Source organism: Epinephelus fuscoguttatus, linkage group LG10 (genome assembly GCF_011397635.1).
Source record: "Epinephelus fuscoguttatus linkage group LG10, E.fuscoguttatus.final_Chr_v1".
In the NCBI taxonomy this organism is placed as follows: Eukaryota; Metazoa; Chordata; class Actinopteri; order Perciformes; family Serranidae; genus Epinephelus; species Epinephelus fuscoguttatus.
The window spans coordinates 25,204,515-25,226,975 of record NC_064761.1 but is presented as its reverse complement, the minus strand read 5'-3'; the positions used below and the strand labels follow the sequence as shown (position 1 = coordinate 25,226,975).

Below are 22,461 nucleotides of genomic sequence, written 5' to 3'. Positions count from 1 at the left end.
TCGACATGCAAGTCTTTTGTTCATAACCTGTCTCTCTTTGCAGCCACAAATTCAAAGCTATTTTCATTCCCCAGTCATACTTCAGGTGCTTTTACAACATTTACAACCACAAATTAAACTCCCTTTATGTAGTAAAATCCCACTCAGGATTTCATCCCCTAAACACAACCAACATCCTCTGGCAGCAGAAGAAAAGGTCCAACACTGTACATTTTCATAGAAAATTACTCGTGATGTAAATGGCATTCAGTTTATGTTTCAGGTTGAGGTTTGACTTGAGTTAAGTCATGTTCTTTCCATTAAAAACATGCTATATCAGAGTGAGTACTGTATGTCCTCAGCAGAGCCCTCTGCAGACCTGTCGTGACTGCTCTCTGCCACTCTGGTTTTGCATTCCCAAAAACATGAACTGTAAACTTGTGTGGTGTGGCAGGCCTTTTTCTACAGCGGTGCTGTAATTAAGCATTCTTGAAAAGCCAATTAAATTTCACAGATGTTCAGAAATGCTGTCGTTTGGTTTGGTCTTAATCTCAGGGCAAACAGATGTAGGCAGAGAAGGGAAATATTCATCAGTACACAGAGTATGATGTTATATAAATATCCCTTGTGCTATAAAGACCAGGGCTTGTATAGAAGCCAAGTTCAACGTTAAATCATGTATAATTTACAGGATTGACTGGTTTCTCCTACAAAGTTGCCAGCACAGTTTCAGCTGAGCACAGCGATACACACAGTATGTTACCTGATAAATGGCAGCAAGGAGTTTCACTTCAGAAATGAAAAGACAGTGTTGACAGTCTAAGATAATGACTGACATTGCATCATCACAAATCACTCTACACACATTACAATTTAATATAACTTGTATTCACAACACTTAGACACCTGTTGTTTACTTACTCATTGATTAGGTAGTCCCTGATTTAAATTATAATTTTGCCAATTTTAGTCAGATTTGCTGTAGGGGTTTTGTTGTGACCGCTTGTGTGTAGACAACATGTAAAGCCACTGTATAGAACATTCAGAGCATTAATAAAGCATTCATTCATTCAGTTTCTGTAACCTCTTATCCTGTTGGGGGTCGCTGGGGGCTGGGGCCTATCCCAGCTGACACTGGGTGAAAGTAGAGGTTCACCCTGGACAGGTCACGAGACTATCACAGGGCTGACACATAGAGACAGACAACCATTCACATTCACATTCACACCTACGGACAATTTAGAGTCACCAATTAACCTGCATGTCTTTGGACTGTGGGAGGAAGCTGGAGTACCTGGAGAAAACCCACACAGACGTGAGGAGAACACACAAACTCCACACAGAAGTGCTCCCCCACCCCGGGTTCGAACCAGGAAATCTCTTGCTGTGAGGTGACAATGCTAACCACTGCACCACCGTGCTGTTTTCTATGTAAAGATATAGTGATGTAATGGTGTCCTGAGCAGAGAAAGAATTCACTCTCCCTCTGTGCATCTGGTAATCTGAGCTTCTCTGTTGGTCGTTGTGGTAGCTAGTCCAGTGGTGTGTGCATGTTTGTGTATGTGTGTGTCCCACTGGCTAGCTAATCACAGCTGCTACGGTGGTTACTGCTGATAAAGGTGTCCCGACCTGAGCTGGCAGAGCAGTGTGTTGTCATGGAAGGAAAGATCCACCCACCAATTCTCACATTAACACAGTTAGCTCCCTCAGCACTGTTAGCATTGATAGCTGTTAGCACCATTAGCTGCAAGTTGCCAGCTCAGCCACCTCCATGTTGAGAGCCATGTGCAGACAATGTCGGCTTAGACTCTGAAACATGTATATGTCCTGAATGTCACATACAGCTCCTTTTACAAACCTCATATATGACCATCTGTGACCAGGTGACCAAGGGTTCATACTTAGATCACATGGTCACAGCTGATCAAAATCTGTGGAAGACTGTGAAACGGAGCCGAACGCTTTTGAAAGCATTTCGTCAAACAACATTTGAGAAGCTTTTTTTTTTTTTTTAAATTGCATTTAAACAAAAAAAGTTTTGCAGAAAAATATGTCTGTGCTTCCTCAAAGTAAGGCATGGGCATACTGAAAGTTCGCGGTGTGTTGCTGAAAAGGTTGCCTGACCAAAATGTCATTGGACTGGCACATGTTACCTCAGCAGCTAAAGCTCCCTGTTGACAACCCTCAAGAAAGACAAAAAAAACCTTCCTGCCTTGTAAGCGTAATGCCTAAAATATAAATTGTGTAACCATTAAAATCATGTCTTCTAGGGCTGAATGTTCAAATCAATTCTCATGTTGATATAAAAACACATTACCCAGGTAGATACTAATTTCAGACAGTATAGATTGGAGTCACATCATGCAGAAGACTTAAAGAGTAGAAATGACGCCCTGGTGGTGGGTCCAGGTGCAGCAGTGACCTTTGTGTTTGGTGACCTGCAGGACGTTGAAGGTGAGCTGAAGCACCTTGTGCACAAATACATGATCAAACTGGAGAGCCTCTTCTGTTGATTGGACAATTAGGGACAAGGGAGAGGGTGGGCCTCAGAGAAAGAGGGTGCTCTAGCCGTGTTGAAGTGACTGCACACGCACACACACACACACACACACACACACACACAGATCTGGTCATTCACTCAGTCCGTCAGTTCAGAGGTGGTCCAGCCACAACAGTCTTCTCATGGCTCTACGGACAGCGGCATCCCTTTACCTGTGTTTCCTGCTGGTAAGTTCTCACATAGTTGAGGATTTAAAAATACAACACTACAACAGATTTAATTCCAGAAAGGAAATTTGGACTAAGAGCCACAGATATTTAGGTTAACCTGTTAATGGGCTGCACAGTGATGTGATAGCAGGGGTGTGTGAACGTATATTAGCACAAAACATTGATTTATTACTATGTTAATTTCTTTACTTTTACTCTTGCTTGGTGACTTGCATGTGAGGCATGTGATTTGTGATATTGGGCTATATAAGTGAAAACTGACCTGGCTGGGCCACATTACATGATATTAGGTGTTAAACAAGCATAATGTTACCATGGTATGTCACATGAAAGATGTGTCTTAGCATTATGTGCCATCTTGAGATGGCTCAGTGACCTCATGGAAGCGGTAGAGGACCACTCCTGTGTTCTGCTTGACTCTATAAATACTCTGTTCAGAGGGAGAGAGGAGGAACACTACTCAGCTCTAATCTCTCCAAAGTATGTTGTATACTTAATATTTTGCTTCAAACCCATCAAATGCTTTGCGTATTCATTTCCCGAGTACTGCGTGTTTGCAGGAAATTTTCAGCACAGGTGACGTATTTTCTGGTGACTGTATTTGCGTGGAAGCAGGAATATAAACAGAGTGTCTATTATTCACATTTTCATTTATTGCTGAGGTAATCCCCTTGCTTTTGTTGTCTTGTCAGAAACACTTGCTGCTGCAGGCATGTGTTCATGGGCTTGGGGCGTTTCTGTGTATTACTTACCAGCCTCATATGGGGCTGATTTCCTCGCTTATAAAACATCCTTAATGCATCTTGAATAACAGATAAGACTCTGATTGTTACTTAGGTTTTTTCATCATGGAGCTTTTTCTTGTGATGATGTTAATTGTTGTTTGAATTTTACAATAGATTAGAATACATCTTAATTGTCTCCCATGGGTGGACATTTGTCTTTGGCTCACCAAACACAGAGGACAACATTGTAAAAAGCAGACAAATAGTCAGTAAAACAAACATACAACGTCATTACAAAATACTTAACAGTAAATCAGCTCATTGTCTGTCTGTCTCATTTCTAACTTGTTGCGACACCATGTTTGAAGGGCCTTAGTGAGGGCCAGGTGGGCAGCTTCACCTGATGGGTCTGTTTGCTATAAAAGAACAACTAAGGCCATGTCATCAGCGTATCCTCCTGAGACCCCAACTTTTGTTTGATACACATTTTTAATTTCTCATAAGTGTTTGAGATCGGTAGGACCTGATAAGTATTAAAAAATGAAACACTCAGTGATTATTAAGTCCCAGTGTCCTCAAACAAGATGATTATTAAGTCCCAGTGCCCTCAAACAAGATTATAATAAAGTCTTCCAATGAGGGCCTCCTAATGAACTTGTCTTAGCTTGTTACCGTCATTAAAATTGGTCAAAAATATTGTTATATCAAACTACAAACATTTTTAATCATGGACAAGTTTCAACCATAAAATGTGATCAGGTTTTGACCTTGTCCACTTTTGTCAGGATCGGCTGCAGACTGACTTGGCAAAAATGGTTGGCTGCCATCTTGTTTTTACATGGATCAGTGTGCTCTTACTACCAATAGATGACATAAAAACGTGTCCGTGAATGAGGACAACAGGTCTAAGTTAGGTAGAATAAAGTATAAGGTTAGGTAAACCCAGAATGTGATGTCCTCATATGAGGACACAGGGTCTCAGGAGGATTTTTCATTCATCATAAATTCATTAGTAAACAGAGAGAATAGCACAGGGGAAAGAACATATCCTTGTGGGCAGCCTGTGCTCACAGTTAGCTTGTCTGACATGCAGACTCTCTGTGGACAGCAGGTAAGAAAGTCTCTGATCCAGTCTCTGATTCAGGAGTCTTTTTACTCTTCATTAGGCTTTCCAGAGTTGAGTTGCGTTTTAATTGTTTTCAAGGAATACCTCACTCACAAAATGACCATCTGTATATCAATCAGGTATGCTGTGTCACCTTGAATTCAAGAAAAAGAGCTATTGGGGATCACATTTACCATCAGCAAAAGTATATCAATACATTTGTTTACAAACTTTCACACAACTTGGCAAGTCTCGTTTATCCAGTCGTATGCTCAGTACCTCCAAAACACATGCATTTTCTCTACTGTAATGAAAATGTATGTGATTGGGAAGTACTGAGCTCACGACTTGATAAATGAGTCTTGGATTGTACTGCAAAAATCCAGTGAGAGTTTGTAAAAGCATGTGTTAAATTAGTTTAGCTGTTGTTGAATGTGGCCCCCAATCGATCAATAAATCAATATGTTCCATGGAGGCATGTGAGAAAAAGTTTCTCCACAAATTTAGGGTAACATGGCACGACTAACTGGTCTTCCTTACCCAATTTTAAGCTTCCTACCCAGCTGTTTCTGTTTCAGTTAATGACTGTGTTTCAACCTACATATATAATTGATGATCATTAGCACCTGTTTGCTTTAACTGGTTTATCGTACACCTTACTATGATCCTATTAAATCCCTGACTTTGCGCATGTGTACCTGGAAGAATTAATGCTGTTTTGAATGCAAAGTGTGGTCACACCAAATACTGATTTAATTTAGATTTTGTTCGCTCACTTTGCATTTTATAAATCAATAGAGATAAATAATTAAACTTTATATTTTTGAAAGCATTCTTACTTTACCTGCCTAAAACTTTTGCGCAGTACGTAGTATGGGTCGGTAGTTGCTTTAAATACGCACATGATGAGCCCTGACTGACTGATAAAACACTTTATACGCATTAAGCCTTTCAAATATGTTTACACACACCAAAACATGCCTTTACATAAAAGGCTTCCTGTCTCTGCCTGCAGGGAGTAAATTGCTGGCATGATCTGGACAACACAGAGTACGACTGTTGGCCAATCAGCAGTCCAAATGATTACAACATGATCAGCTGTGGTGGTAAGTTTGTATGCATTTATTTCTCTGTATATCTGAGTGATTCACTGCAGGAGAAGACGTTGGGTTGTACTTACTGTAAAATCTGATACTTTTCCTCCTGTGGTTGAAAAGGAAGGAGCAACATTCACAGGATTTGCCCAGTATTAATTACAGTGTCATGGGTGGGGCTCAACAGAATCATGTGCAAATATAGCACACTTCAGTATGCCTTAGTATCCGCATGCATATGTACACTGTTTGAATGTGTATGCCCAGGTGATGAGGACATTTGTTGTCACAGGGCTGGAGATGGCCTGGGTGCAGCGTCCTCCAGAGAAAGCAACCAATGGGGAAGAGTTCAATGTCACGTACACTGTGACGGCCTCAGATTCCTTCTACGAGTATGCAGTCAGGAACAAGATTTTCCAGTTCAGGTGAGTGTGTTACATAAAAAAGTGGCATCCTTCATGTCTGCCATGCCTTGACTGCACATGTGCAGACACACACACACACACACACACACACACACACACACACACACACATACTGATTCACCACCACAGGAGAGTCTCAACACACTGACAGAGAACAAATTATCAGACAATAAAATGAACCCTGACTGATGCATCTGTGTAACTGAATGTCTTTTGTCTTAATTAAGGCTGCTTCCATTTTCAAGTTGAAGCTATAAGAAAAGTGAGCTGATCTGCAGGTCTTTGTTTAAGCTGTGAATGTAAATAGCATCACAGGGTTTTGTTTAAATTAATATATTTGTCTACCCACCCATGTTCCCTTCTAGTAATGCGTCAGAGGCAAAGAGGTTCTGTCATGAACACGAGTGCCCGACAAACTGGAACAACGCCAATGAAATGAACTGCTGCGTGTATCATGCCAACATCCACTCCTGTCCCCTTGGTCTCATGGTGGGTACAAGGGTTGGGCTGAATACTTGGATGACACGAGTAGCCGGTGCAGATAATGCATTTTTTGCAAGTATAAATTTGAAAAAATGTACGAGTGAAATGTGCCAATATCTGTACTTGTGATAAAAGAAACTCCTCATCAGGGTGGCTGTTTCTAACTCTCGTGAAGCTTAATTCTGAGGCTGTTCTGTAAACACCATTCTAATAAATAATTCTCTGATGAACCCATGTCAACTTCAGGCTTAAAAAAAACAGCTTTTGGTTGGGTCACACCCACTCCAGATTTAAAGTCCTCCGATTCTGAATATGGATACAGATACAGATAATTTAGTTGGCTGAACAGATACAAATACAGATAATGGTGCACAAGCTGATCCTTAGTACTGGTTTCCTTTTCCTCAAACACAATCCAATCAGTTTTTATTTTTTGATAACTTTGGCTCTGTTCATGCATATAGCATGACATTTCGTCAGAAACCTTATATTTGGTAATATTTTTGAAATTTTAAAGCCGCTCCTAAATCAGGCCTCAGATACACAAATGGCAACCTTTTACAACACCTCGCCCTCTCGGACAAAAACCGTCCCCATTGAAACCCATTAAAACTGCATTTTTTGCTTCCCCTTCAATTTACATAAATGACGTGATTTTTTTCTATCTCTGGCAGTCAGGCAAATGCAGAGTAGATCAAAAAATGGTCTTGCTGTGCTCATAAGGATGTGACAGTGTGGTCTGTATAAAAATACTGCAATATTTGTTTGTGTGTGTGTGTGTACATGGACTTAAAATGTCACAATGTCAAATCTCTATGTGAAAATATAGCTAAAACCATAAAATTCGCATTTGTTCATCACATCCTCATGGCAACTTAGAAACCTGAATTTGATGATATTAGTCATGCATTGCAGAGTTAGGGGATCAAAATGGAAGTTTTTACTAAAATCCAGCTGAATCATACATTTTCTCCTGCTTCCCCAGCAGAGCAAACACACACTAAATAATAAGCAGTAAAATTGCCTGTATTTTTCTCCTATCTTTTCATTATTGAAGTTTGGGAGCCATTGCTGCAAAATAAAATAAAATAAAATAAAATAAGTGCTATATCTGTGTGTGTGTGTGTGTGTGTGTGTGTGTGTGTGTGTGTGTGTGTGTGTGTGTGTGTGCATGTGCATGTGTGTAATTGTGTAGCTAAAATACCGTTTTCTCCATCTCTCTCTCTCTCTCTCTCTCTCTCTCTCACACACACACACACACACACACACACAATGAATATTTGGTATGTATAATGCTGGATGGTTAAAAGATTTAAGCAAAAAAAAGTACAAGAAAATATTAATATTTAATATTGTTATAGTTGTTTTTCAACAAGGACAAAAAACGTCCTGGAGGGGAAAGGTGTTGGTGTTTATTGAAAAATTGAAACTGCACAAAAAAAAAAAAAGAGTCAAAATGGGTGTTGTTATTAATCATTCACATATCCCAGACTGTGATTATTAGAAAAAAAAAAATCCATCCAACATTTATTATATAGAAAGTAATTCATAATTCATGTTTTTTTTCCATAAAAGTAACAGTTATTTCATGTAAAGAAAATGGCATATAAAGGGTTAAAAATCCTCAAAATGAATGAATATTTGAAATGTATAATCTGAGTAGGAGTTGGTTAAAAGATTTAAGCAAAAAAAGTAGAAAAAAAAATATTAATATTTATAAGGAACCAATCTAAACGCTGATGGTGGCATTATTCTTTAGCTGTTACACTGTGCAGTCAACATTAACTTCATAATAAGTAAAAGTAAAAACTTGTCTATCTATTTTTATGTTTTTTTCCTTACACTTCATTTCTTAAAAATTAGCATAAGACTTGTTATCTTTGGAGACTTTGGAGACTTAAAACACCTGTGGATTTAAAAACTGCTTTTTGCAACTGTCTAATGAGTGAATTACTGGGAATGCTTTAAGAGATTAACATCCTATAATGTATGTAAAAGCTTTAAGACTTCACTTTTTTTTTCTCTGACCCAGAGGATTCTTCTTGCCTGTCTTTCCCCTCAGTTTCAGCTTTCAACACAAATGTAGATATGTCATGTTTGATGCTTCCTCTACAAAAGATTTGCTTTCAAGTCACGTTGACTTTGAAATCTTGGTAAAGCTTTAACTTTTGTGTTGAATAAAATAAGATGCTAAAGATTTCAAAACATGGCCCATCCACCCTGAGACAAAAGAAAATCACCTAAAATACATATGATTACAGTTAAAACTCTAAACTACATAAAAGTCAGTGGTATAAAAAAGTTGGGCAGCAGGGACACATCAGCTCTGTGAGTGAGCACACAACTTGTAAACCCTATTAACAGTTATTCAAACATCAGCACTTACTAACATATGAATAATCTGTCTAAAGTGCACAATTTGGTATGAAACCTCTAAAAACTGTTGTGTCTCTTCTCAGAAACAAGGTGGAATCTGCGGCCCGTGGATCCCTGACGATGGTAAAATAGTGACTCACACTGTCTCCAAAGCAGGCAAGATGTCCCAGAAATACTGGACTTCAAAGGTGAGCCAACACAAACAAAACTCTTCAAAAGAATGGGTACATTTTTGAACTTGGGTTCAGGTTTATCTCAGATCATGTTAAAATGAAACTTTGGTAGTTTTCAACCTGGGCCTTTTTTTCCACTTTTTTTTTTGTTTGTTTTTGTTTTTTTCAGTTATTGAAATTGATCCTTGAGGAGGATGAAAGGGGTTCGAAATGGAACCATATAAGGAAGATATGGGATACGGATATGCAAACAATTCTTGGTGCTGCTTTGTGTATGAATCCTGTCTCTTTACTCCTGGATCACCTTGGTTAAGATGCTGTTGTTGGTCGCTCTAGCAGATTCTTGCAAACCACCCTCTAAGGCAAACTGGCACAAGATAATTATGGAGTGTTGTCCTCTTGAATACCTGACCTGCTTGCTTTGCTCCACAAAGGGACGATTCATGGAAATATGGACTCCATACCTCCGTTTCTCAAACTACCATCAACACTTGCAAGCATTTTGCTTTATAGACACTGCACCTATGGACGGTACTGATGTTTTGCATTCATATCTAAATGTTTCATCATTTTCAATTCTTTTTAAAGATATTTTTGGGGCATTTTAGCCTTTAATAATTGATAGGACAGTCAAGTGTGAAGGGGGGAGAGAGAGAGAGAGGGAGTGACATGTAGCAAAGGGCCACAGGCTAGGGTCGAACTCAGGCCGCTGAGACAACAGCCTTGTACATGGGCCGCCTGCTCTACCACTAAGCCACTGACGCCCCATCATTTTCATTCTTGATGGTTGTGCAGACAAATGTTGTGCTGAGCTGTTCAATGTTGTTTGTAAAATGTAGAAAAGTCAATAAATATACTTGACAAAAAAAAAGGTCCAATGTTGAGGAATGGCTACAGTGCTCTTGCTCAGGTCTGGGCCATTTTCAAAAATTGTGTTTGCCATTAGTCACTTACATGGAAAACACACCCTGCAATGATTACATTTTTCTGTAGCTGGGAGGCATCTCCATGTGTTTCAAGTTTCAGATTCTATTTAACACAAGTCAGCATGTCACATGTCACATTCTGTAGTTACACTTTCTTACACTTTTTTACCGTCAAACTTTTAAGGCCCAAACAAACTGAACTAACATAAAAAAAACTAGTAGTTATGAAGACCTACTGTTGCGTCACCTCATGTTCCCTTTGTAGCCTCTGTCTCGGCAAAAGAGTTGCACTTGAACACACTACAAAGACTACAGGCCAACTCGATCTCGAGCCCTCTTGAATTAAGTTGCTTGTTTGCTTTCCTTACTGTTTCTCTTCTTGTGCACTGATCTAAAATGCCAATCAGAGTGATTACTCCACCACCGACGCTGATTCAACATTCAAAGGCCAACAAGGAGTTACTACCCCCAGCGATGGTGGACACACAGCAACAATTAGGGCGACACCAACGGCCTGACATTAACCAACAGCTGACCATCAGATTAGTGTGTCACAACCCTTAGTTTGGCCACACTTTCCCGCAGAATCACAGCTGCAGCTTGAAGTGCCTGCTACAGCTTTCTGTAGACATTACGTGGCAGCTCACGACAGGCCACTCTTTCTTGCTGCTTGGTGTGTTTTTGGAGTTAGACAAAACAACACTGGAAAATAGGGTCCAGGGTGAAAAATGTCAAAGTTTCCCTTGATTACTGCAAATATTTTATTTCAAGATACAGCTTTAAAAAAAATCTCAAGTATTAAAACAATTCAGCAGCTGCAATGTCTCACTGATAGTGTGGTCTGCAGTACGGTTTGGGGTGAGAGAGTCTGTCAGATGGCAGATGTTCAACTTCAGCTTTAACTTTGTTGTCTGAGGGGGAATTCATCTTGCATCCAGGCAAAACATTAAAAAAATGAGTTTGATCAACGTGACGCATCCTTTGTGAGGCCTGCAGTCTGTCACGATACAACATGGCAGCAGGTTATAATTACTTGTCTGTTAGTAGTAAATTACAAGAGTATAGAAAGCCATACTTTGGGTCGTGGCTCATCACATGACTGTAACGACTGTAAACGCATGAGTACAGACAACTGAGTAAAAAACAACAGTGAAGTCAAGTATAGTACAGTTTTATTGTTTTGTAAAATCTGACAGAATATTTTCTCAAACTGTCCTAACAAGAAGTATTAGCACAAACATTTCATTTGTGCATTTTAAATTATTATTCTATCATGGTGTTTTCTCACACAGGTGGTGCTGATTCATGTGGGAGTCACCTCAGTCATTGCTCATATCAAAATTGGTCAGATGCACGCAGCACTGGAGTCCAAAGTGCTTGTTGTCAGTGCTCAAGGTCAGTCTGCAAAGTTTTATTCTGTCAATATAATGAATCCTACAGCTGAATAACGCCTCCGCTGCTCAGCCATGATCTAGTAAAACTATATTTGTGCAGCATTACTTACTTTGGGATGGCAGCCAATGCAGATTTATATAAATACGAGACTTAAAGCACACATTTGTTAACATCCTGAACCTGTACAGAAACATTGTGTGACCTTGCAGTAGAACAGCCGTAATTTCAAAACAACTGCTTACAACTGCGTTACAATAATAAACCTAATTTTGTGCTTGCTGGGTGAAACATAGATAGCCTAAACAACATACTGCCTACTGGAAGGATATACTCTAAAACTTAATTTAAAAGCCTAGTACCAATTAAATGGCCAGTCCCTTTTACTAGCCTGGTGTAGCTACACATTTTGACAAATAAACACCTGTCTCAATTACAAGCCTAGTCTGGTTGCCAAGTAGTTCATTTTTAGTTCTGAGAACTTCCTCTAGCTCTGAATTCAGTGGATAGACACCTCATACCTCAAATATAAAATATGTGATTGTGTCTCAGTGTGCGGGGATGACGTCTGCGAGCTGGAGGAAACCTGTCTGAACTGTCCTGCAGACTGTGGCATCTGCCCGATGTCCATTACCATCAAGGTGGCCATCGGGCTTCCAGTCGCTCTCTTCAGCATCGGCTTCATCCTCACCATGGTGGTCAGTCTGGGCAAAGACAAACACACACAAACACAGGAGATGTTTCATGCGCTGATGTTTATCTTAATTTCCTCCCCGCAGTGGCTCCAGTACCAGAAACAGAAGATGCTTTGGGATGAAAGCTGGATCATCAACTACAAGAGCATAATATTTGGTACAATGTGTCACACTGAAGTTGTTCAAAGATACTGTTTACGATACGGGAAACTTTGCTTTCATGAAAGCTCTGGAGTTTCACTTTCTTTTTAGACTTCAGTTTGCTTCAGGAACGGATCACTTTCATTTTATCTGTTATCATATTATCTGTTGTATCTGTTGCTATTCTGGGTATTGCATTCTCAAATTAAATGTTAAAATAAGTAAGTCAGGGCTGAATGTTGTTTTATCCTTACACCATTCAATAAAAGCATTTTATTAATATAAAAACACAGTAATGCATACATTTTACTACTTTGATATCTGATTCTGAGTGCCTGACTGCCTGCTGTCTGCAGATAGAATGGGCTGCATGGGCCTCGGCAGCACCATCAGCATACAGCGTGTCAAGAGTAACTCCACCATCAGCCAAACTACTGATGTGACTGTGTGCACCAGAGTCAACACCTCCTTCAACCAAGGCTTCATCCAGCCAGGCATCTAGTGAGAAACATTATTATTTTAGTTGCATCATGATCATAAGCATTCAACTAGCAGATGTAAATGTATGTCCCCTATTAGACACACTACCTTACTCTATTACTCTCCTGCTTTATGGATCAATAAAGTATGAACAATACCATATGGATCAGCACTGTACACATAGGAGCAGTCAAATTGGTGATAAGATAAAACTTTATTGATCCCAGAGGGGAAAACTCACGTTACAGCAGCATAGCGACCGGCTGAGAGGCAGTAAAACAATAACAAACTAAATTAAATTAAAAAGATTAATTAAAAAAGAGATAAAAGAGCTTAGAGAGATGACATTTAAAAAGCTATTTACAAAACAATACCAGAGACTGTGTGTGAACTGTGCAAATATTTGTACAAAAGATGCCCAGTTGTGCAACTCAAGCAGCCATGATGAGTGAACTATACAGTATAAGTATATTGGTATAGGTAGTAAGTACAATATACATATTAATAATAATGTAATATAATTAAGTGTATTATGTCTTATATAGTATGTGCAGTAAATGAAATATGGACACACTACACCAACACGTTCTCACTCCGATTTCGTCACATATCAACATTTGGTCATGGACTTTACACGTCCAGGTATGATGTGAAAGGTACCCTGGGTATATTGATTGTTGATGTTCTGGGATGCTGTGTCAAGCTCTGCCTGTTACATGAATAGTCTTCTTTCAAATTACACTTTCGTTTTCACGGGAAATGCACTATTTACGTACAGTCTCTTTCAAAATAAACACACTACATTGGTACAACAACGCAATTTTTTTTCTTCTTCAACAACTAACACATGGTTGGGTTTAGGCAAAAAAACCCCCACATGGTTAGGTTTGGCTGTATAATCTTACGGGACGCTCTCCCAGGTAACGGTCGTGTTTGTTGGCTCCACCCCCATCCACCACCCCTCCTGCCCCTCCTACTCGGACTTCCACTGCCTTAACTTTCATTCTTGTCCTGCTGTGTTTCCCCCTGATGCCGCCGAGCACTGTTAAACTATAAGGGCGACCGGCCGTGTATCATTCCAACGTTAAAGTACGACTTTTCTCGTCTGTGTCTGACATTGCAAGTCACTGCCCAAGCACCGGATTTCAACGACTTCAGAGTGAGACCATGTTGACTACACAATAAAAATACAATACAGTACAAATCAAAGATAATTAAAATTGTTGCTATTAGAATGAGAAATAATTCTTGGAAAACCAAATGGGATAGAAACTAAAATAACATTATATGCAGATGATGCAGGCTTCTTCCTGCATAAAAAAATATAAGTTCCTTTGGAATAATATGCCTGGCATACAGGGATTGAAGTAATATAATGCAAAGTAAAGGAATTTAGATATAGTACTACTTTCATGAAGCATTAATAAAAAAAGATATTACTTTGAAGTTCAGTAGATAATTTTAAGATGTTTTTGAAAGGACTGGTTACACAGCATGTAAAGAGAGTGAGAATTTCTTCTGTATTTGTTATGAGGTGATGAAGCTGACTCGATGATCTAATCTGTCTTGCAGTGACGGGAGGACGGTGGCAGTGAAACACATCCAGATTAAACATTTCACCCTCACTAAAATCATCAGGAAGGAGGTGAAAGAAGTTAGGTGAGGAAACAAAAATACACTTTACTGATCTAAGTACGCCTCATAAACTCCTGCAGCTTATGTAATTGTTCATCCTGGCTATAGGCAACTGGACCACCCCAATCTATGCAAGTTCATTGGTGGCTCCATTGAGGTCCCTTATGTCAGCATCATCACAGAGCACTGCCCCAAAGGAAGCCTGTCTGATGTCCTGTTGAATGACGACATCCCCATCAACTGGGGCTTCAGGTGAGAGAAATATCACATGCACTATTTTTCATGTTTACCATTTAGCTAATTTTTTTTATTAATCAAGCAGCAGTGGTAAAATGTAACTGAGGACATCTACTCAAGCACTTTAAGTACTTATTTGAGGTACTTATTGAGCCTTTCATGGCACTTTCTACTCCACCACAGTTCAGAGGGAAATATTGCACTTTTTACTCCATTACATTATATTTTCATGTTTTTATTCCACAGGTAACTGACCCACAGATTTCAACATTATGTGATGAATTGCAAAATGTCATTTGCTGAGTAATTCTTCAAAAGGAAATGTCAGATTTTTTGTGTCAATTCCTCATATGAGAAATGAGGAAGAGCTCCATTCTGGACTTTTTACACTGTAAACCACAATTCAACAGTAAAACGAAGGAGAAGTCTATCCCAGGAGAGACCTAAATATTCATTTTCCCAGTAGACCATAATGCAATGTGAGACATACAGTGCTATAGTCTTTGCTGTGGGTGTGGCTTGAGCCAGTTTTATTTATATACGCCCTGACTTTTACCTTTAATAGAAAACAAATGTGTAATAAAAAACATAAACAGTAACATCTTCCCCCATGCAGGCTGTCCTTTGCCACTGACATTGCCCGTGGGATGTCTTACCTCCACCAGCACAAGATGTTTCATGGGAGACTTCACTCCAGAAACTGTGTAATTGATGACCGCTGGGTGTGCAAAATCTCAGGTAACAAATCAGACACAACTTGAGTCTGCAGCGGCAAAACATTTTAGCCTTTGTTAAAATATGTTTTCAGCAATCACACAGCTTTGATAAGTCTCTCAACAGACACACTACGAAACTAAAACATCTCCTTATCATTGCACTACTTAGCCACATCCTACACCAGCAGCAATGCTATTATCAAGGCAAAGTCAAAAACAACATCCTGCCTCACTGTACTCTGTATTTTTCTGTGTCTGGCTTTAGATTACGGGCTTACAGCCTACAGAAGGGACGACTTTGAGGCCATCAGTAATGGCTTCAACTGTGGGGATGTGAATCGTATATACTATGCCCCAGAGGTCCTGCTGGGAAGCAGCTCCAATATGACGCCAGCAGCAGATGTCTACAGGTGTGTTTGAGTTGGATCATGCATGAAAATTTGATTGAGTTAAATTAAAAATGTGGACAGGCAAGCGTCTTCATACATATGAAAAGGCCTGACTGTTAAACTGCACTGGAATATACGTGAAAATAATATCCCTTCTCTTCTTTTCCCTCCTCTCCTCAGCTACTCCATGATTCTGGTTGAGATTGCAACTCGCTCCAACCTCATTTCAGTGAGTATGACAGCCTTTTTCTGTAGATTACAACCTTCGGCTTGCTTTTGATCTCAGCTTTGTAACCAGCGGTCCTCTCTAACAGGACCAGGCTGATGTAGTGAGGATGGATATCATGTGGCGCCCCCCTCTGCCTGAAGTCAAAGCAGGGAAAGCAGACACAGACTGTCCCAGCCAAGCAGACTACTGTGAGGTCTGTGACATGTGTAAATAATGGATGTGTGATGTTGCTTCTACGGCGCTTACTGATCTGCCTACAAAAACAATGTTATTTTAGTATTATATGTCATGACTGCATAAACATGCACGGTTAGATAATGAGGTGTTGCTCTCTTCTCTGGGACATTTGAACAGCTTATTAAGAAGTGCTGGGGTCATAACATCACCACAAGGCCCACGTTTGAGCAGGTGAAGAAGATGCTCGACAAAATGAACCCACACAAAGTCAGCCCCGTGGACATGATGATGAACCTGGTAATCACCCACTGAAATATGGTAAAATAATGTAAAATAACACTGTTGTAAAGATACATAGTATGTATTAAATCTACCATGATTATTACAAGAAATATGCCAAATATAATGTGACATTTTTTGGATTTATTTCCTAAACAGTATTACTTCAAAGCCAAATGCTTAGAAAAAAAACTGAAAAGCTGTTTCTGCCATCTGGACTGTTTTGAGCTTCAGACACAAACAGGGTTTGTTTAACTGCAGATGGAGAAATACAGCAAACATCTGGAGGCCATAGTTGCTGAGAGAACACAGGACCTTCTTCAAGAGAAACAGAAGACAGATCGGCTGTTATACAGTAAGTCAGCATAACATTGTGCAGCAATGGGACAGAGATATATGGCTGCCATGACTGATCCTAAGTAGATGCTATTGACAAAGTGTCAAGTATTTGTCCAGGTGACACTGCAGAGATAACATTGATATATACAGTGTTATGTAAAGACTGATTAGCAGTAAACCTTAAAATGCGCACATATAGGCTACAATCATTATCTACAATATGTGCATGCTGTAGTGCAGCATATGATAGGTGCTCCTGTTTAGTTAAGGTCAGTTAATCATCAATCCAGTGGAGATCCTTGAGTAACTTCACACTTGAAGTGTAAATGCATTAGTATGAAAGGAAGCATTCAAATGTACTTACTGCCATCTAGTGGTGCAGAGGCAGCACCTTCATCGTTCCCACCCATTGCCCTACCGACTGTATTGGAGCATATGATATTTATTAAGTCATGAAATTCCTGTGAAGGTATGTTACCAAAACCAGTGGCTGATGACCTTCGTCAAGGTCGAACAGCAGAGGCTCAGAGCTACGCCAACGCCACAGTCTACTTCAGGTTTGTGTTGTGTAAAGCAAGTTTATTACATAGACTTTCATTTTTATGGGTAATTGTTCAGTTGTAGATTCTCTGTAGTAACTTAAATGTGTTTCATTAACAGGGATACATTAATATTGATTTTTATTTATTTGTCCCCTTGTCGTTGTTATGATAGATACAAATTGTTATATACATGTAGAACCAGAGCTGACTAACACTGTATCACTCCCCTGTGACAGTGACATTGTTGGCTTTACCCAGCTGTCTGGTGCCAGCACTCCCCATCAGGTCGTAGATTTTCTCAACCAGCTCTACACCACCTTCGATGACATTATTGACAATTATGATGTCTACAAAGTGGAGACAATAGGCGATGCTTGTAAGTAAAGAAAAAAACGACCATTAAATATTTATATTCACATCTATCTCTATTGAAACTTATTTCTGCCAAGATCCCGCAAGTCATTATGTTGTCAAACTTTCTCAAAATAATGACTAAATATCATAAATAATGAGTTAATATCTTAGAATAATGTGTTAGTATCTCAAACAGAATGAGAAGCTTTCTTAAAATATTGAATTAATACCTCTAAACAATTAGAAATGATACCAAGCCATTATTTTGAAACACTCTTTATTTTAAGATACTGACTCATTATTTTGAAAAAGCTTCTCTTTTCTTGTCAGTGCATCTCTTTCTCTTCCTGTGTTGTCTCTTGTCATTAAATACTGACTTATCTTCCAGACATGGTGGTCTCAGGGGTCCCTCAAGAAAATGGCATCAATCATGCCGGAGAGATCGCCAGCATGGCTCTTGATCTGGTCAGTGTCTGCCACACTTTCAAGATCCCTCACAAACCCACCACACAGCTGAAGATACGTGCTGGCATCCACTCAGGTACTGTGGACACCTTTATTAGTTTGTTCGACCTGTGCTGTGCTTTTCTCAGAGGTGGAGATAAAAGATGGCTGAAAGAGGATGTGTCACAGTTTTATAATGGTCAAAGGTCACAGAATGTGACAGTAACCGTAAACAAAGTGAAGAATCTAAATATTAATACAATTAAATGTAAATGTTACACTTTATCAAGAATTTTAATTAAAAGATGTGCTATTTGACAGGAAAGACCAAAGATAATACATTCCTTTAATAAGATTTCCCTTATCTGGTCATAACAAAAAAGGATAGTGTACAATTTTTATGACAGTTTTCCTCCTCAACGCTGCACCTCTAAAGTGTGCCAATATCAACTGCAGGTATTGTAGAGTAGATGAGGTAAGAACAGAGGAATGTCTGGAGCAGTATCACATCCTATCATATATATTATCACTGTAGCAACACATGCATATAGCAAGAAATATACAGAATTATATATCATATATTATTAGAATTATAGAATTGAGACAAAACCTTATTTGGGGGGTTTAAATTTTTTTACTTTTCAATTAGGCTGGGGAAACAAATCTTGACTATTAAACCTCGTAAGGGGCCAGCCTCCCAGTAAGTTAATTGAATAGCATACATAATGGATGTCAGATCTGACAGAGCTGCCAAAGAGTTATAAATCTACTTTCAACCAGGAAGTGAGACATCGTCCTTAGATTCTAGCTCTATGTCTGAAACAAAGGTGATAATAACAGTATGTTATTGCAGCGATGTAAGGTTGCAGCAATATACCGGTTTCAATGTATAACATGATATGAAAATTGTTGCGTAAACATTTGCTTATCTACGGTGTAAAAAAAAAATGTAACTGGACGAAGACTCTCACTTTCTTTTTAGTTTTTTTCAAAGGAGAGACTTTTTATATATACTTTTATATTTTTTAAAAATGGTTTCAAGTTTCAATTCTAATTATAAAGCTTTTTTTAATTGAATTATTTCTTTAAGGCTTAAAGTAATTATTAATAATGACAGTTCTGTAAAACCATGATACAGTGACACCATGATATTTTTAAAAGCACTTATAGTAGCTTGAATATCTCGTATTGTTGCAACTCTACACCACTGTTATCAGTACCTACAGTTAATTTTACATTTTTAAGGCTTTTGACACAATTTTTAATTGCTGAAGTGGTGAATTCTTGTTTGAGACAAGTGTGTTTTCTGGCACAGCACAGGTGTAGAAAACTCTCCTGTTTGCTTTTACCTCTGTCCTAATTCATTCTGTTTAGGTAAATATTTAAAGTGTTAACATTATAGTTTTTGTTCAATAGGATCTGACTTTATTTTAGCAGGCTCTACACGTTCACAATCAGTGATTTGACAGTGTAAAACGTATATACATATATGCAGGTAAAAATAACCTCTAAGATTTAGTGTATGCCCTCTTTAAATAACCTCTCTTGCATATCATGATTCAGCAGTGTCATATATATATACATGTTATCTACCCTTGGTGTTGCTTACTATCACTGCTGTTTTATTTTGACAGGACCTGTTGTGGCCGGTGTGGTTGGCACCAAAATGCCTCGCTACTGCCTGTTTGGGGACACGGTCAACACTGCATCACGCATGGAATCAACAAGCGAGGGTAATGAAGGATTAGATTCACTCCCTTTGATCCAATTAATGTCTTAATGTGAAACCATTTATCTCAGGAAACATCAAGTTGATGTCACTTTTTATTTTTGCTGCATGAGCTGAACAACTGTGCATGGCTTAGGTGTGGTCTCCAAATATTGTCCAGCATTGAAAGTCTGCAGTGCTGCTGTCTTCAGTGGCAGTTCAGTGTTAGCCTGTGGCCTGTGCTGCCCCTGCTGCTATCGTGCCAAACAGGATTGTCTCGTGTTTGCTCACCAGCACAGCACAGTGGAGTTACAACACGAACATTGGACAATGTGCTCACCAAGCACCTAATCCTCTGAATTAAGCTGGAGGGATAATGGAAAATCACTGAGTGACTGTATGCTCAAATGTAAAAAAACAAAAGTCTAAAGATTTAACATGAGATCAAACTTGACCTGAGGAGGGTCATATACTGTATGCTGTAAAATGTGCAGATTGCATACCTGGTCTGTGCAATTTGTCTTACATAATTACAGGCCTGCCTTACAAATCTCATACCGCCTTGTACTTACACAGTGTATTCCACTCACTACATTTCTTAGGATATAACTTGCACACCAAAACAAATGGGGCAACAAACAGTAGATACAAAGCAAACTGTATATTGTGAGTATTATATGAAATATGTGTGAAAGTAACAACAATGATGTGACAAAAATGTAATATCTTGTAAATGATATAACATACTTATTTTACGTTTTGTTTCATAATTTAGTTTCATATTAAGTATTTTCGACTGTTGAAGTTTGCAGTTAATTTTGCAAAAAAGGATGCAGCAATATCATTAAACTGCTATAGTAAATTTGAAGCGCGCACTGTTCATATTACTGTGCAATATCACATGCTGTGTGTTTCTGTTTTTTAATTATGTCCATAGCTCTGAAGATCCAGGTGAGCGGTGCCACAGCGGACCTACTTCACACACTCAAAGGTTACATTCTGACATGCAGAGGAACACTTAATGTGAAGGTAACATTATGTTTATATGTTATATGTTGTATATAATCTGTGTTTAGGAATATTGGGATATAAGCACTGAATACAAGGTTTGAATCAGTACCTGGTTATTGTTGAAACTATTTTAGAGAGGTGTTAATTCAACTTGATGGTCATTTTGGAGGCTGCAGTTTGTAACACTTCCCTGTATAATGCAATACATTCCATAAATTAAACCCAATAATCACATAAAAGCTGGTGTACCACCTATGGAAAAAGACAGCAGATTTATGAGGCTGAGATTTGAAAAGATCACAGGAAATTCAAAACTTCCCTCGAAGGAAAAGGACACTGGGTGTGCCTGGTATTTGCTCTGCTCCACAGGGAAGTATTGTATCATCCAGTTCTACTATTCCTTCTCTATTCATATTGCAACCTAAGACCTCTTTTTGGGTGGTGCCAGTGTGATTATGGGGGAGGGGTTCACTTCTTGTCCCAATGGACAGGGCGGCTGACACTTGTGATGTCTTGCTAAGAGGTGGCCGCAGCTGCTGCTCTCTGCCCCCCATCAAACCCTAATGGCTTTATTTAAAATTCAAAGGGACACATGCTTTGCAATATGACTCTTTTCTCTCTCTCTCTCACATTCGCTCTGTCTCTCAATTTTCTTGACCCAACAGGGGAAAGGGGAGATGAAAACATGGTGGCTTGAAGCAAAGACAGATGACTACACAGACCCACTGCTCAAACCACCTGAATCCAGAGGAGTCCCAGTGCCAGTCAGTGATTAGATCTGGGTAGAGACTAAAACTTGACAATAACTGAATGAAAACTGGTCTGGCTTTGTGTGTGCAATTGGCATGTGTCCAGTGAGCTGTATTTGGGTTAACTTTTGCAGATACTACGATGAACTAATAGTTGATCATGAATTTAAATGTCACACTGCACTGTAAAACCAGTAGATGATACCACTTAGGTGTGTAAAATTGTTTTTCACTGTCATGGTTCCATTGTTGTCACCAGAACTGATGATGACAAGCACTCTGATAATACTTTGATAGTAGTCTACCTGTGAAAAATGTGTTGTTGTTTTTTTTGGTAACAGGCCTATGTTTTTTATTGTTGTTTGTTTTTAATTTGTAAACAAATATGCAGAGAAACCTGCCAGTAGTGCTATTTTTTAAATCACACATTACTATCATTTTCTAAGATATAGCTTTATTTGCATTTTTGCAACACTTTTTTTATTCTGATAATTTAACAGTAAAGGAGGTATTCACTGCCTGACAATTAATATAACCATTTAAAAAAAAAAAAAAAAAAAAATCTTTCAAAGAAATTCAATAAACTCCACCTGAATCTTTAACTGATATCTGAACAAGCCTTTCGCACAAGAAAAGCACAGGTATAAGTAATTAACTTTATCATCTCTTCTTTTCCACTGGTTTTTGACAATTAGGGCCCCAGTATTACACAATCGCTCACTCGTGTTGCTTTTCTTGAAATTAAAAATGAGTGGTCTTATATGCTACTGGTCCTACATGTGCTTTTTCTGCTACAAAAAGTCAAAATATGTTTGGAAAAGGTAAACTGTCCAGAGAATGAGTATACAAGTACTTTGGAACCAAACTCTGTCACTCAAACTACTTGTGATTTCCAGATTATGTAGTTTGTCTTGTTGATGCAGAACAC

At 38.9% G+C, this 22,461-nt stretch overlaps 1 protein-coding gene across 1 annotated transcript; it reads left to right on the top strand.

The window, feature by feature from the left end:
* Window positions 1–2,661: 2,661 nt before the first annotated feature.
* LOC125896239 (atrial natriuretic peptide receptor 2-like) lies at window positions 2,662–21,928 on the top strand. The gene is made up of 23 exons (XM_049588647.1): window positions 2,662–2,706; window positions 5,534–5,645; window positions 5,926–6,058; window positions 6,424–6,547; window positions 9,001–9,105; window positions 11,309–11,411; window positions 11,961–12,106; window positions 12,188–12,260; window positions 12,601–12,745; window positions 14,297–14,383; window positions 14,468–14,611; window positions 15,213–15,334; window positions 15,578–15,722; window positions 15,882–15,930; window positions 16,022–16,123; window positions 16,285–16,404; window positions 16,648–16,741; window positions 17,195–17,282; window positions 17,504–17,643; window positions 18,010–18,162; window positions 19,700–19,798; window positions 20,711–20,802; window positions 21,450–21,928. Exons 1-23 carry the CDS (start codon window positions 2,662–2,664, stop codon window positions 21,558–21,560), a joined length of 2,532 nt encoding a protein of 843 aa, XP_049444604.1. The 3' UTR covers window positions 21,561–21,928.
* Window positions 21,929–22,461: the final 533 nt, after the last annotated feature.

Coding starts and splice junctions, on each gene's coding strand:
- LOC125896239 (XM_049588647.1), top strand. CDS start 2,662: ATGGCTCTACGGACAGCGGCATCCCTTTACCTGTGTTTCCTGCTG. Junction 6,548..9,000: donor CCTGTCCCCTTGGTCTCATG/GTGGGTACAAGG, acceptor GTCTCTTCTCAG/AAACAAGGTGGAATCTGCGG. Junction 12,107..12,187: donor GCTTCATCCTCACCATGGTG/GTCAGTCTGGGC, acceptor TCCTCCCCGCAG/TGGCTCCAGTACCAGAAACA.